This window comes from Cucumis melo, chromosome 6, assembly GCF_025177605.1.
Source record: "Cucumis melo cultivar AY chromosome 6, USDA_Cmelo_AY_1.0, whole genome shotgun sequence".
NCBI classification, from domain to species: Eukaryota; Viridiplantae; Streptophyta; class Magnoliopsida; order Cucurbitales; family Cucurbitaceae; genus Cucumis; species Cucumis melo.
In genome coordinates this window covers 29119179-29135317 of record NC_066862.1, presented here as the reverse complement: position 1 = coordinate 29135317, position 16139 = coordinate 29119179, and the positions used below count along the sequence as shown (strand labels likewise).

The following is a 16139-nucleotide window of genomic DNA, read 5'->3' as shown; positions in this document are numbered from 1 at the left end:
GATAATAGACTAGTTTGATCTATCATAAATAGATTGTGATATTTTACTATATTTATAAATATTTTTTTAAAAAAAATTATTATTTCAAATAAAATTTTAACTTTTTTTTTAGGTAATTTAGTAGGTACATTCTAAAATAAAGAACCCTTACCAACTCAATCAATAACATGTATTAATTATATCAAACCATCTTATTAATAAAATTTGAAGTTTTGTAACAATGAGGACTTGATTTTCATTAAATTTTGCAAATTGCATGCATCTTTGTCAATTTGGTCATCACCATAAGCTTTGATGAAAATGAGTTAAAGTATAATGGAATGGTAAAGGATAATAAAGCTCATTCTTTTGAACCATGTCCCGTCCATTTATGGAAAAAGGTGTCTATGCGTTCTCAATAATAGTTTCGAAGTACTTTTTATAGTTATAGATGACGAATGTACTTAGAATTGTTTTATTCAACCCCATAACAAAAAAAAAAAAAAAAAAAAACAGATAAAAATTAATATTATAGATGATGTTAACTTAACTCCATATTATAAAAGCTTTTCGATCAAATAATACTCAAGTTAGGTTTCTCGATAATCTTTGGTTCTTAAGGATTGTTATATGCGAGCACCCACAATGAGTGTTGATATACTCGACAAAACTTTGTTATTGAACATAAACATGAAAATTACGTCTCTTACCTTCAAGCGTAACTGATGGTATTCCAATATCAATTATCTTATTAATTGCATTCAATTATTTAATTATAATCTAATAGCCAGTCATAATCTTCGAAACTATGATTGATATAATGGTTATTTTATGCATAGTATCACTAATACCTTATTTGATAATCATTTAGTTTTAAAAGATGACGTTGGTTTTCTTCAAATTTGTTGCTCATAGTTTTCAAACTTCCAAAGTTAATATTTTGAATTATTAGCCAATTTTTCACTAAAAAAACAAGTTTTTAAAACAACTTTGAAGCTTCATTTTAAAAACACGTCTAAATAGTTACCAAATTGAATCATAGTTGTAACTAATTTGGTGTACCATAAGCATAGTTTTAACTTTTAACACGTTAAGACGCAATAAGCCAATAAATTCAAATCTTTATCACATGTATTGTGATATAATAATAATGAAAATGATAATGATAATAAGCAAAAATTTTCATTTATAGTTCGTTTCGAATTAAACATTAAACTATTAATTATATTAATTCAAACCATGAACTTTTGAGAATTGTATCAATTTTAATTCCAAACTAATAATTGTATCAATTTTAATCCCTAAATTTTTACATGTGTATCAATTTTGACAACTTTTATCAACCTATCAATTTAAACTCTCCATTATGTTACTTGGACATGTTTTTGAAAGTTGAGGATTTAAATTGATATATGTATAAAAGTTTATATTTATTAAAACTTAAGTTTGAAATTGATACAATTATTAGTTTAGGGTTTAAATTGATATTGACACAATTCAAAAATTTGAGAGTACCCATTTATATTAGCTCGAATTATAATAATAAAGAGCTATTTTCAAATATAACAAAATGAACCAAAATATTTACTGAACATAGCAAAATACCACCGTCTATATGTCTTATATCACGATAGACACAATAGTCGATTTTGGTCTAAGCTACAAACAAATTATTATATTTTAGTGTATTTGTAAACATTTTTAGAAATTTTGTCATTTAAAATAGCGAAAAAAAAAAAGAAAAAGGAAAAAAATGTTAACTTCTTATTTCTTCCTATTTTTCCTACTCATGAACCCCATTCACAAAAATGACCAACAAATATGCTCTTAATTGTTTGCAATCAATTGTTCCACAAGACAGTTGGAAAACCACTCTACAAAAGTCATCCCTCTAAGAACATATTCAGGTTAGTAAGGAATCAACTCCTGAAATTTTGTTAATGCTTGTTCCAAATAAAGACCAAAGAAAGTGCATCATAGCAGTTAGTGATCGTTGCCTCTCTAAGAACTCCACCACTAAGAACAAAGGTAAATAGAAACTGACCTTTGATCGTGTCAGTAGCGTGGCCGCCAATTCTCCTTGAAGCGAAGGGAAGTAAAAGCTCTGACTTGCCATGATTCCGCAAAGTATGCAAGTAATCTACTAAGTACATAAAAATTCTGTCTATAGAAAGAAAAGTTAGAGGTAAAGATGCGTGGAGGATACAAACACCGAACCTTCCCACGCTATTTGGTTCAAAGCTGAAAGATCTCGAGACACCCAACTTCATAAAATTAAAGTTAAAAGTGAGGGAAAACAAATGAGGATTGGTAAAAAAGCTTGGGAACATGGTGCAAGGTTGCGTGATTGTGAATCCAAGACAGTAACCTTCATCAAAACCCTGTTGCTCAGATATATAATTAGACTAGCAAATGTTAATGTGGGAGGATAATATAAATACAGAAGAATAATGCCCGCGTCTATAAAAAAGAAACAGGAAATTTTCAATCATAGCAAGATACAACCCGTTGACGGTCGATGAAAAAAAGGAATTGGGGGGGTTTTCACTTGAAAGTAGAGAGTTTTGGAAGTTTGTCTCTCAAATAATACAACCTTGCCCTCCTCACCTTCCTGTGGCTCACCACTTTTATCTCTCTGATGTTTGGTGAGTATCTGCAATAAAAATCCATCTTGAGATTAGTAACCGAGCAGGTAACAAAATATTCATCATCTGACCTTTCATATTATTTTATTCATAACGACAAACAAGAACTTCAGCCCCCAAGTATAGAGTTGCTTAGGGTATCGCAATAGATGTTAAGCATTTCATCGTGAGGGATTTCATCAAATTTTGATGAATGTGGTGGCCGGTGGGAGGTTTACTACTATGGAAAGAGGAATTTAAGACCAAAATATGTAACAAGGTTCAAGATTCCTCAAGTCATCCAAACCCCAACTACTATTGCTTTATTACCAAATCATCAAGTGAGGTTGTTCTGGAGACGCTCAATCTTATGTTTAAATAGACAACGATCTGAAGATAAGTTAAGTTTTAGAAATTTGAACCAAAAATAGGTAATAAAGGTTTAAGCGTTCTCAGGTCATCCAAATCCAGATAGTTTTCTTCACAACTCTTTTCAAAAAATTGGGAAAAGAGAAATAAGCTAAATCTTATGCGTGCTTACATGAGTTCATCAGCAAGTGAGATAGAAATGAAGAACACACATATTCTAGTGACAGTATATATTAGATACTAGAAAGAAATCAAAATGACTCAATACTTACAGCGGAAAAACAATTTCCACACCAACACCAGCAATAATTCGGCGAATTCTAATCGTAGTGTGGATGCCAGCATTTTGTTTTGATATGACAATTCCTCTATAAACAGAAAGCCTACGCCTATTTTCTTGAACTTCCTGTAGTAGTAATAACATTTTTATTAATATGAGTTTAAGAAAAACTCACACTTTTACAAGCGTTTAGACTAAAGAGGTTAAGAATAAAATTTACCAGTTTAAGTTCTACAATGTCACCAGTTCTAATGTCTGGAATCGGCCTCTCCTTCTCCGACGCTTCAATTGCCCGCTTATTAAGTATCTATTCAGAAGAAAAAAGAACGAAAAACTAAAATCAAATTGAAATTATCACATCACATGTTTAACCGTCACATTCTCACTGACTGATAGATAAGAAAATTTCTACATTCTACAATTTCACCTTTTATAGTTGAAATCTTATAAAGAGTTTCTATGGAGAGAGACCAATTGCGACTCCTGAGCAGTTATTGGCCTCCGTTTGATAGGCATTTGATATTTTATTCATGAAAATTAACCTTACAAACACTACTTACACCTATTGATGTCTCTACAGTTTAGGAGCATTTTCAAAATTTAAGCTTAGTTTTAAAAGCCATGGTTAGAGATTTGAAAGCAAACAAATAGAGTTTTCAAAAACTAAAAAACCAAACGGCTATTGAACAGAGCCTACACAATTATTTGGAATAATTGAAAATAATTAAAAAGAACCAGTACAAAACTACATTTCCGGTTGCAGAAATGCTTCGAAACTGAAAAAAATGTGCTCCTTAGTTCGAAGAAAGGAAAGAATAATTACCCCCATTACATCTCCGAGCTTAACACGAGGCTTTCTCGACGGCTTCTCCTCCTCAGGCTGAGCATCAGACTCCACTGCTGCTTCTACTTCAGCTTCAGGAGCTTCTTCAGCTGCCGACTCCGCTTCGGGATTCGCCTCAGCTCTCACAACAAACGCCCGTTTCAACGGCGCCGAAACAGTATGACGAAAATGGGAGCCGATTGAACTAGAGGAAAGAGTAGAAAACGAAACACGAGTACCAGAAACTGCAGAACAAAACCCTAATCTTCTTGGTGGACATTGATTGGGGTTTCTTGGAATAGAAATTACGGCCTTGAAAACAAGAAGTGTGATGAAGATGAGAATGGGGAATTAAGTGAGAATGTTAAAAAGAAGAGAGAAGGAAGGTACCTGAGGAAGAATCTTGGAGGCCATTGATGAAGGAATTGGAGCTTCTAAAATGAAAGAGAATTAGAGATAAAGAGAGAGAATCATGGCAGTGAACTTGTCTGTATTTCTTCTTCTTTCTCTCTTTGGAGATGATGGAGATGAACTCTTATCCACTATCAGTTTTCGGGTTGAAAGTTTTGAAGATCGATTTGGGTCCGGTCGGGTTTGTTCGACTCGAATAGCTAAAAGCCTTCTTTTTTTTTTTTATGTCGTGGGCTGGGCTGATCCATAAACTAAATGGACTTCAACAATCAAAACGGACCATTGGGCTCCTGGGCCTTCCATTTCTTAAATCTATGGCCCATTACCACATTCCAAACATACTCTCTTTTTTTTCAATGGCCAATATAGCAATCTACAAAATGTAGATCTAATTCTCCATATTTCAACTATATATGTTTAACACGAATAGATTTTATTATATTTAAAATTCTTTAAAAAAATATTGTTATATACTTAATCAGTTTCTAAATACGGTAAAATAAACAAAAAAAAAAAAAAAAAACACCTATTAATGATAGACACTAATAAAAGTCTGATGACATCTCTCATTGCCTATCAATGATAGACTTTGAAATTTTATTATATTTTGTAAATAGTTTTTACATAGTTTGACTTCATCCATTGATCATGCAACGGTAGTGTCGTAACATGTATATCGAAATACAAAAGGTGTCTATATAATACTCAACTCATTTCAACAATTTTTTTTTTTTTTTTTTTTTTGCCTTTAATTGGATTAGGAAAAAAATCAATGTCTACAATTTTTTTTTTTTTTTTTTTTAAATTGGAAAGGAAACAAGATAGCAAGGCTGTAAGAAGGTAATGAGAAGTGTTGTTTTGTTATTGGGATATTGTTAGGGCACATGTGATCATTAATCCATCCAAAAACATGTCTATTCTTTTTGTATTCGAGTGTCCCCTTCTTCAATATTTAGATATTTCTATTTGGAGCCATAACCATCACTCACTCACTCTCTTTCTTTTTTTTTTTACTACTAAATTATTATTTTTCATTTTAAGAGAACGTGATTATCGACCCATGCCTGAAATACGAAGTTTGTTACAAAATCATATTTTTAAATTTTTGACATGATTGATCCCATTCTTAATTTATTAAATGATGTAATCATGTCCTAGTGTAAGTATAGAGACATTACGTATCTATATATTGAAATGCTTAATTATATCGATACTGTAATCTTTGATTTTGAGTGATCATCAACGTTGATCTCGAATCCCTACAAAGAATCGACGACAACGAGCTTTGTTATTTGATGGTTGTAATTTAATCTCATAACTTACGGACAGTTCGTAGATTATTTTCATATGATATTTACATTAAAGTAATATAAAATAATGATTACATGTATTAGTACTCAGGGTAGGGGTGGATTAATAATGCTTTTCATACAAATCTAAATAACATATTTATATTAACCATTAATCAAATCCTAATGATATTTTAATCATAAATACATCATATCTTAAAATAAATCATGGTTTTCTTGACCACAAGATTTTTTTCCTTCTAGAAAATGATATTTCTACGCAAATCACGATAAACAATCGATATATCCCTAAATTGGATCCGATTTTAGTCATGTTTATAAGATGTTTCAACCTTTTTATTTTATTGAAAGCGACTTGAATTTTTTTCTTTTTTTTATTTGTGCTCATCTCAATTTTAAGAGACATTGCTAAAAATAAAAAATTGATAAAATATTTACGTTTCACTGAAAAATTAAGAAAAAATATTTTTTTTCATTTTTTTCTAGTTTTTTTTTTTAAAAAAACCTTTAAATATTTTATCACTCTTTATATATTTATTTCTAATTTTAAAATTTGTGTAATTATCTTTTTAAAAAATTTGAGTAAAATCTCATAATATCTAATTTCTAAGTGGACATTTATTGGCATGACAATTTGATTTAACTAATTTGTTTGTTGGCACCTCAATTCATAAATGCATATTTATATCAAACTATTTATTTATTGTTAATTTCATATAGTGACAAAAATTATATATATATATATATATATATAACATTTTATAGATAACAATTAATTTCCAAATCCATAAGAGTAGCAAAACTTTATGCATATGTAATTTTATTTTTCATAATTATTCAATTATTATTACATAAGATCTTAATAATTTGTGTATAAATTCTTATATTTGTTACACATCACATCACAACCACTTCTCTTTCTAATTTGACAATATTTCCAAGGGAAACTTATAAACTTTATATTCTATTTTAATTGTTCAAATTTGATATTTTGTTACAAATTTTAAATAATTATTCAATAAATTTCTATTACATGTCAATTTGATGTATATTATTATTAACATATATTTTCTATTTCAAAATTTCATTGGAAATCAGTCTTATATTATTTTTTTTAAAAGAAAATTCTTAATCTCAATCTTCAAAAATTTTAGATGGGATAGTAAAAAAAATAAAATATTAAAATTATTTACATAATATAGCAAAACATAAAGGAGAATAGTTGTGGATAGCAAAAAATTGAAACTATTTATAAAATATAACAAAAAAATTTAAATAGACTGCATAGAATTTGTAGATTTTACTATACTTTGTAAATAATTTTAATACTGTCTTTGTATATGTATATGTATATATATATATAAAGAAACTAGGTTAAAATATTAATTTGTTCTATTTTATTTTAGTCCCTATATTAGTTGACGTTTAAATTTAATCTTTATACATTTGATGAATTTTAGAATTAATCTTTATTTTTTTTATAACTTAAAATAATAATTAGTTTATTGTTATTCTTTTCTTTCTTTAGAAAAAAAAAAAAAACTCACTAGTTTTCTTTGTATAATTTTGAAAACATATTTACATTATTTTTTTTTTATAGAAATTTCAAGACTTGATTAAAATGGCACATTTTTAAAATATAAAAAATTAGTATTGAATGAAACTTAAAATACATCACTAAAATTTTAAAGTGAAAAGCACGTATTTATTTCTTTTTATTATATACTCATTTTGGTCTAAACACATTTTGATTGCACCTTTCAGTAAAGTCCAAATTTAAAGTACTCTTTATTTTCTTTTCTTTTCAAAAATCTAAAGCTTTCTGTCATTACATTTTTTTTTTTTAACGCACAAACCCTAAACTTCACTACTTTATATTTTAGCTACTATACATAAAAAAATAAAAAAAGTAAAATTTTGTTATATTTGTGAAGTAAATTTGTTCATTTTGTAATATTTAAAGCATGGTCTCGACTTTTTAGTTTGATAAATATCTAATTTAACCTTAAGGACAAACCTGACTTGTCACGTCGATGAAAATTGGATGCTTGGCTGGAATGGTACTTGCTTTTGTGTGACATGGCCCTCTTTGTCTTTGGGGCACATGAATTGTTTAGAGGGAGAGAGAGAGATTCTCTCTCTATATGTTCTTTTGAGCATTTTGAATCTTAGCCACACAGATGGCTACACCAAGAACCATAGAACATGAACAAACTTACAATTTTAAATATATATATATATATATATATATATATTATGTATATATTTGTATTCAAAGATTTAAATGCAAAAATACTACTTCTTTAATGAACCTTTTTTTAAAATCACGACGAAGAAAAAAAATGCATACAAATTTCGACATTTTTTACTCACCAAGTTTTAAAGAATATGTGTGTTGGATAGTTTTGGAGAATATATAAGTTTTAGAAATTATTTTCTTTAATTTAAAACGTCGGATAATTGTTTAAAATAAAAATATAAAGTTATTTGAATTGCTTTTTAAACTTATTTTAAAAAATTCATAAATACGAAAAATATATTTTAAAAATTCATCAAATTGATTTGTTTTTGTATTCACAAAGACCGAAAGAAATGTATATTTTTAAAATTCAAAAACCAAATCCACAAGTTTGAAATTTAGAAATTTAAGAAGGTAATTTATTTCTATTTTTTAATTATAATTATTGATTTAAACGTTATTCCATAAAAGAATAAGATGATTTTAGTAATTATTTTAATTTTTTTTGGATATTCTTCAACTGCTTTCCTAGGATTGTTATTTGTGTAATGAAGATGTTAATTAATTATGCACTATTGATATATCTTTGACTAATTAAGTACTTCTTAGTTCAAATGTCGTGGTCGGATTTAAACAAATACGTCTTAGTCAGTTAAATTGTATTTGGATTTGGTTTTATAAAGTGGTAGTTGATAAAAGAGGATTATCAATATATGTGTTATTGTCGAGAATGAGATAGATATACCATAAGTATAATTCAAAATTTTAAATCAATATTCATTATTCTATTTATAGGTTCGTGAGTTATTTTAGTCAGCTAATATAATAAATTTAGTCTCTAAATACTCAATTTGTGTCTAAAGTATTTTAATGGATCTTGAAGTTAACCGATTAAAAAACTGGTCTAATAAGCTCTTAAACTTTTAATTTTATATCTAAGAAATTAATAACTTCTCGAACATGATTAAAAATTCAGGGATATATTAGACATTATTTAAATTTTATAGCAAGATAGGCATAATAAGAAGTATTTTCACAGACTAAACTTACTACAATCAGTCTAAGTGAGTTTTCCGAACAAATCAGACCATAAAACTGACTACGGCCTAGCAAATGTTTAAACCAACCTCAACCATCGAGGAGTAAAAATCGGTCAGTTAACCAACTTTATTATTTTAAAATTGTCAATTTGGAATTTTCCAAATCAACACGAACTTACCTCTCCTTTTCTCCACCCGATTAACTATCTTCGATGCGACTGATCGACTCGATTTTTTGATCTATCAGGTTGATCGTCAAGGTGACAAATAAAAAAGAAGTGAGTAGAATATAGGTATGGTGTACATGCACATAGAGGATTATATTAAACCATGGGGGCTTTTTCTAGATTATTCCATGTGGTTGTGCATTTTATCAAAATTTATATGGTCCTCTATAATATATATATATATATATATATATATATATATATATATATTATAATGTATGTATGGTCCACTAATGACTTGTGCTCTATAAAGTCAATGGCTAAATGGGAGATGAATACAATCACCACAAATTTCAAGTTTTTACTTTTCAATACTTTGCTAAACTTTCACCACTAATAAAAAGTACTTTTTATTTTTATGTATAAAGAATATGAGTTATAGTTCTACTTTTACATTTTTTTAAAGAAAATATTCTTTTTTCTTTTCTTTTTTTTGCAAAAAGTAGAGCATAAAAAAATTTATTTAAAAAAAACCATCAATTTTAAAAATTTTAAAAAGCAAAATTAATTGACTTAAAAAGAAAATCTTTACCTAAACCACAATTACCATATAAAACTTATAATCTCGACTATGAGGTTATAAGTTTAACTTTTGACTCCACATCAGGTCAAGAAAAAACCATCAACAATAACAAAAATTGAACCAGCAATAAATGATTGATATGCAACTTTTTGTTGAAATAACTGCAATACATCAAACTCACAAATAATTTCAACTGAATTTAATACAATTTCTTAAGAAGTTATGAATGTATTAAAATATATAGAGAAAAAAAGTGACACATTAAAAAAAAACACTAGAAAGTTTGTGGGTATTATGTGTATATAAAATCATGAATGAGAATGAAACAATGAGACTTACAATCATGCATTATACTCATTTAAAGAGGAATTTTAGTTTTGTATGTGATGATTTTAAGGTTGAAGTCACTGTTCTTAGTGGTCAATATATAGACCATTTATATAATATCAATATATTAAGTTTTTGTTGAGTGGTTTTCATTCTTATTGCAAACCCCACAATTCTTTTTGACATATATATGAATAAAGTTTAGCCTTTGTGTGGAAATGTCCTATTCCTCACATTGTATTATCTTCTTCTTCTTCTTCTTCTTCTTTTTTTTTTTTCAATATATTTGGAAGTTTATTAAATCAATTTAATATTAGTTTTTGTATTTTGAATAAATATTAGTCTGACGTTTTCGTTGTGAGAAAATTAATCTAAAGCCTCTTAGTTTTTAGTACATACCGATGATGTTTCAGTTAAGTTAAAGCTCTTTTGAAAATATATTGCACATATTACACTTTCTTACATTAAAATCGTCATCATTATTTAACCAATTTCAATACAAAAATAAGTTTGAGGAGCTAAACTTAATATTTTAATTAAAACGATAGAACTAAAATTGGAAAGTATACAACAAATTTGAAAATACGAAGACTAAAATGATACTTTATCCATTTTAATTGTATATATGTTTTAAATGAAAAAACTATTATAAATAGTAAACGTTAAGTAACATAATGTCACTGTTTGTCAATATCTATCAGTAATAAACGATAACAGTCTACTAATATTTCTCGCTGGCTATATTTATAAATATTTTGATTTATTTTAACACACACATATATATATATATAACACTTTTTATTTTTTGTTACTCATTTGCATTTGTCCTCAAGGGTCCTTTCTCTCTCTCTTTTATTTATTTAGGAAGAAAATGATATTACAAGTGGAGGGCACTAAGTTTTAGAATTTTTTTTTTTATTACATAGAACTATACTTTAAAGTATTCCTTTTAGAAAGTAGTCTAGACCATTTGTGGGCTATATGCATGCATTTTTCATATATATATATATATATGTATGTATTTTTTTTATAAAAAAAAATAATTTAAAACATTTTTACCAAATAAATTTGATTGGTTGATTTTAGACAAACATGACCAATTGATTTTATTATTGTTATTATTATTATTATTATTTGTGTGAAACAAAGGCATTGGATTTGATAATTGGATAACAAAGAAAGTGTATGAGAAAGGAATGATTTTTGTGAAATAGGCCAATAGGGGATGGAGGGCAATTTGGGGAAAGAAATTAATTTAATGGATTCTAAATTGTAATAGGACCAATAAATAAAATTAAATTAAATACCAAAAAGAATTTTTTTTTAATAAAAATACTTTTCTTTCACTTTTTAGTTTTTTTTTTTTAAAAAGAAAAATATTTTGTGGTTAAAACTATTTTTCTTTCTTTTTATTTGTATTTCTGATATCTAATTGTATTAATTGAAAAATCTAAATTGATATCTTAAAAACTATTATGTGGTTGGTTCAATTTTAGTTTGTATGTTTCAAATGTACAATTTTTGTTTTGATATTTTAATAAATTTTAAATTTAATTGTATTTAATCCAAATTGAGCAAATAATAATATCTTTTCCACATAAAAAAATATTATAGAATATATTTTAAAATGTTAGAGTTAAAATACTAATAATAAAAAAAAGAAATCAGCAATAAACTATCGGTGAAGATTAAATTTAGGATTTTTTGAATGTATATGAACTAAAATTGAATAAAGTTCAAAATTTGTAATTTAACCTATCTGAAAATAGAAATTTTTTTATACGAATGTCTGGATCTTTAAGGTGTTAATGCAAAATAATAGAATTCTAAAAAAGAATGAAAATCAACATTTTGTTGATGTTAAGGAGGAGAGACGTCACTCCATCACAAAATATTCGAAGCTCTAACACATTTTTTTTAAAATCAACGACTAACCAACAAGTGGTTAAAAACAAAATTACACTAGAACTTCGACCATTTTACGATAAGTGAAATATCCGTAATGCAATAAGATAATGCACTTGGGATGCTTTAGGACGTAAGTAGAAAGATAATTTTCATTGATGTTTTAGAATTAAGTCACTCAACATTAACGTTAATGTTATTGGGTCATCTGTGTAAAAATCTCTAAAAAAAAATAAAGCGATGACGTGTTGGAATTTGGAAAGGGTTAGAGTAGGTAGCATGGAAAAAAGAATAGAGTGATGGGTAAGATTAAATTTGGCTCTATGAACTTTCCTTTTATCTTTTTCTTTTTCTTCTTCCTCTTTATATATTAATGATTTTCCCCCATCTTCTCCCTCGCTTCAATCTTTCTCCTTTCTTCTGCTTCACTTTCTTCCCAGCTATGGCTTCCGCACGTGCCATGCTCGTGCTCCTCCTCTCTCTTCTTTCTCTCTTTTCCTCCTCCATTGCTCAATCTCCCTCCCCTTCTCCAGGTCCCGCCTCCTCCGCCGCACCTCCCCCGTCAACCCCACCGCCAGTAGCACTTCCCCCGACCACACCTCCCCCTGCAGCTTCACCCCCGCCTAGCATCTCAACTCCACCGGCAGCGACTCCTTCCGCCACCCCCCCACCGATGATGGCATCTCCGCCGCCAATGGAACTGAGCCCAGCCCCAGGCCCAATGCCCGACAGCCCACCATCGCCTCCAAGCGAAAGTCCAGGCCCAATGTCTTCACCGCCTCCAGCTCCAGCTCCAGGTCCATCCCCGCCGTCGTCTCCGCCGCCTAACGCGGGATTGTCCATCTATCAAGGTGGGTACAAGGCGGCTGTTGCGGCGGTGTTGGGTGGCGTGGCCGTCGTATTGGTTTAACACAGCATAGTACTTGAATTTGCTGTAGATTATTATGAGCTCCATACTCATTTGTGTATTCTTTTTAATTTTATTTCTTCACCATTTCCATCTCTTGAGAGCATCCTTGAGTGAGTGATATTTGTGGGATTTGTTAGCATTTTCATTTTTTCTTTTTTTTTTTTTTTTTGCTAGTTGAATAAGAGAGACTTGTTTCTTGTTCATGCTTTCATAATAATTTACTCAATTATACGTTTTATTTTCCTAGAAAAAAATAAAATAAAAATCAATCTTGGGTAATTTCCTAAAGTTTATAGATGAAAAGATTTGAACTATAGACATTCTAATTGTTATCGTATCGTAAATGTTAATTGAATTGTTCTGGTTATGATTGTCTATGGTTCAATCTCCATTGCTTTAGTTATTCAATTAGGTTAGAGATGTCTGATTAGAATTATGGAGGTAGCGATATTAAATAGTTTCTCCATAAGAGAAGGAGGGGGTTGCAATAATTTGACAATGGGGCAATAATGCTATTCTCAACTATTTAATTGTGGAGTTAGAGTAAGCAATTATCAAGGAGAATGCAAATATGAATCCAAAAGGCCAAAGTTAAAGTAGTTGAATGGTAAAGAAGGGGGTCACAATGAACTGAGTTCAATAATAATTGATATGAAATTATTCTCCTCATCGACATGTTGATATTCCATCCTCAAAATTAGTTATTAAAAGAAATTTAGTAGTGTCAAAATGAGTCAAGTTCAAACATAATTGAACTGGCTTTCTTCTTTAGAGGTTCGAACCTCATTGACGAGTTAAAAGAAAAGGTGGGGTTAGTTGATAGGGGTAGATGGAGGAGTTGTAGGGAAGAAGAAAGGAGTAATGAGGTAATGGATGGGTGCTTTGTGGTGGGGAAGGGAATGGGGGGGTGAAGAAAAAGTTAAAGAGACAGCTGTTGAAATAAGCATTGTGTGGAAGCCAAATTCCCCTTTGGTTTTGGGAATTTTGTCCACTTGAATCTCTTTTTAGCTAGAAGGGATAGGAAAAAAAAAAAAAAGTATCCAATTACAACCTAGCTATTTTCACATTATTTTTAAATACGTCGATATAAACATACATAACTCATCACATACGGTACCGATTGTCATTTTAAAAGAAAATGAATTTATTTCGACAAAACCTAAATTCTCTTAAACACAACAATACAAACTCATCGGTCATCAATCATCAACCATTTTTTCTCACTTGGGTTTTAACTATTAGAGGATCATATTAAATTAACAATCTTTTAAGATCGAAATCAACATCTTATCTCTTGAACAATGCTCAAATTGTGTAAAGTTTCAATCTTGACGGAAGATTTTATATATATATATATAGAGAGAGAGAGACTAAGTTAATAGTGGTGGTGGGGCTAGGAATTATAAGAAAATTGGTGAGTGGGAAAAGGATGTTCACATGGGGGGCTTTTAACAAAACAAACACCAAAATCCAACATCAAGAGGTGAAATATGGAAATATATAAGAGAAAGGAATGGGAGGAAGATGGGTAGTGTTTTTTTTTTTTTTTTTTTTAAAATCTTTACTTGGTGATTCTTTCTTTTATATGAATAAATTCAAGAAAACGCTATTTCATTTGTTTAATCGTAGTTGGTGGTAGTTAAAGCTCCATTAATATGTTTACTAATTAATATATATTTTTTTTCTCTTTACAAAAAAAAAAAAAAAAATCTTGTTTTGTGTTCTTCAATAATACTTTTCAAATGCATGTCAAATTTAATAAAAAACATTGATTTTTGAAAAACTACTTTACATGTGTGTGTGCATAAAATAGCCTAGCCTTTTAAATGATATAGGACAGACAAATTTGTAAATAAACTAGGTAGTTTTTTTTGTTAGTTGGTTAGATACAATTCTACCTATTGACTGTGAAATAAAGAAATGAAAGTAAAGAAACTTGTTCTTAAAAATAATTAATAAAGGCATAAAACCGATAAAAATAATTTTACATCCTATTAGTAACATTGATAAAAACTGATAGAAGACAACTTTTATCGTCTATCAATGATCAAATATTAAATTTTACTATATTTGTAAATAATTTTAACAGTTTTTTTAATCATTTATCATAATTTTCCATTTATATTAATTTTTTAAATAACAGTTCCGGTCACACAATATATTGTACTTCTAACACAAGAATATGCCCGTTTAATTGGGAGGTAAAAGAATTAGTTTAAAGTACACATAACTCTTTAAATTTAAGTTCGTGTCGATTTGTTCTTCAAAAATAGGTAACTTAAAGTAATTTTGTGTCTATTAAATCTCTATATCTTAGAGATACTTAAACTTCATGTTTATTACGTCTCTAATGTTTTTAGTTTCATATTAAAAATTATTAACCTAGTCAACATTTTCTAGAATTCACATATTTGTTAAACACAAAGTTAAAAGTTTAGAGTTTTATTGAACATATAATTCAATTGTATATCTATTAGGCTAACTAGTTTTTACAAATTTTGAATATGTGGATGCTTTATTGGACACAAAAGTGAAAGTTTATAAATTCTTCAAACATTTTTAAAGTTAAAAAACATATTAAACTTTTCGAGAAGAGTCGGGACATAAGATAACAGATGTCTAAGACATTCCAAATATTGCAAGATCAAATCAATTGTGTACATATAACCTGACTTGAACAATTACAACCAAGAAAATCAAAGATTATAGTTACCAACTTAAAAGTTTTTAAGACTACAGCTTGAAATATGACAAAAAAGTTAACATAAATTATGAATATAGACAATAATGAAACATTAAATTGCAATGTGTGTGTGTGTGTATATATATATATGGTAAAGCACCAATAATCCATGGTGAAAGAGAAGAGGGATTAGATACTGAGAAAGCATAGACGAGAGTGTCCAAATCAATATTTGATTTTAAAAGATGGAAGAATAAAGGCATTGGATTCCATTCCACCTTCAAAAGAAGCTCTCTAACAAATTAAGAATCACCTCATCCTTTTATCTTCACCTTCCCCCCTACCTTTAGAATAGCATATGATAATGGCATAAAGCTATAAAAGTAAAGAATGATTGTTGTTTTTAAATCAAATAAAACTATACTTAAAAACTCACTATCTAATCATTACAATCTTTCTGAATCATCGCAAGTAAGCATTAAACTACAC

The 16139-nt window shown here is 28.6% G+C and overlaps 2 protein-coding genes across 2 annotated transcripts; both read right to left on the bottom strand.

Moving 5' to 3' along the window:
* Positions 1-2348: 2348 nt before the first annotated feature.
* LOC103490850 (50S ribosomal protein L19, chloroplastic) lies at positions 2349-4675 on the bottom strand. The gene is made up of 5 exons (XM_008450563.3): positions 4466-4675; positions 4076-4387; positions 3473-3559; positions 3245-3378; positions 2349-2632 (listed from the first exon to the last, which is right to left on the bottom strand). The coding sequence occupies exons 1-5, from the start codon at positions 4487-4489 to the stop codon at positions 2524-2526; spliced, it is 666 nt and encodes a 221-aa protein (XP_008448785.1). The 5' UTR covers positions 4490-4675; the 3' UTR covers positions 2349-2523.
* Positions 4676-12567: 7892 nt separating this feature from the next.
* Positions 12568-12900, bottom strand: LOC107990965 (glycine-rich protein 23-like). Its single transcript, XM_017045102.2, has one exon. The coding sequence runs from the start codon at positions 12898-12900 to the stop codon at positions 12568-12570; it is 333 nt and encodes a 110-aa protein (XP_016900591.2).
* Between the last annotated feature and the right edge of the window lie 3239 nt (positions 12901-16139).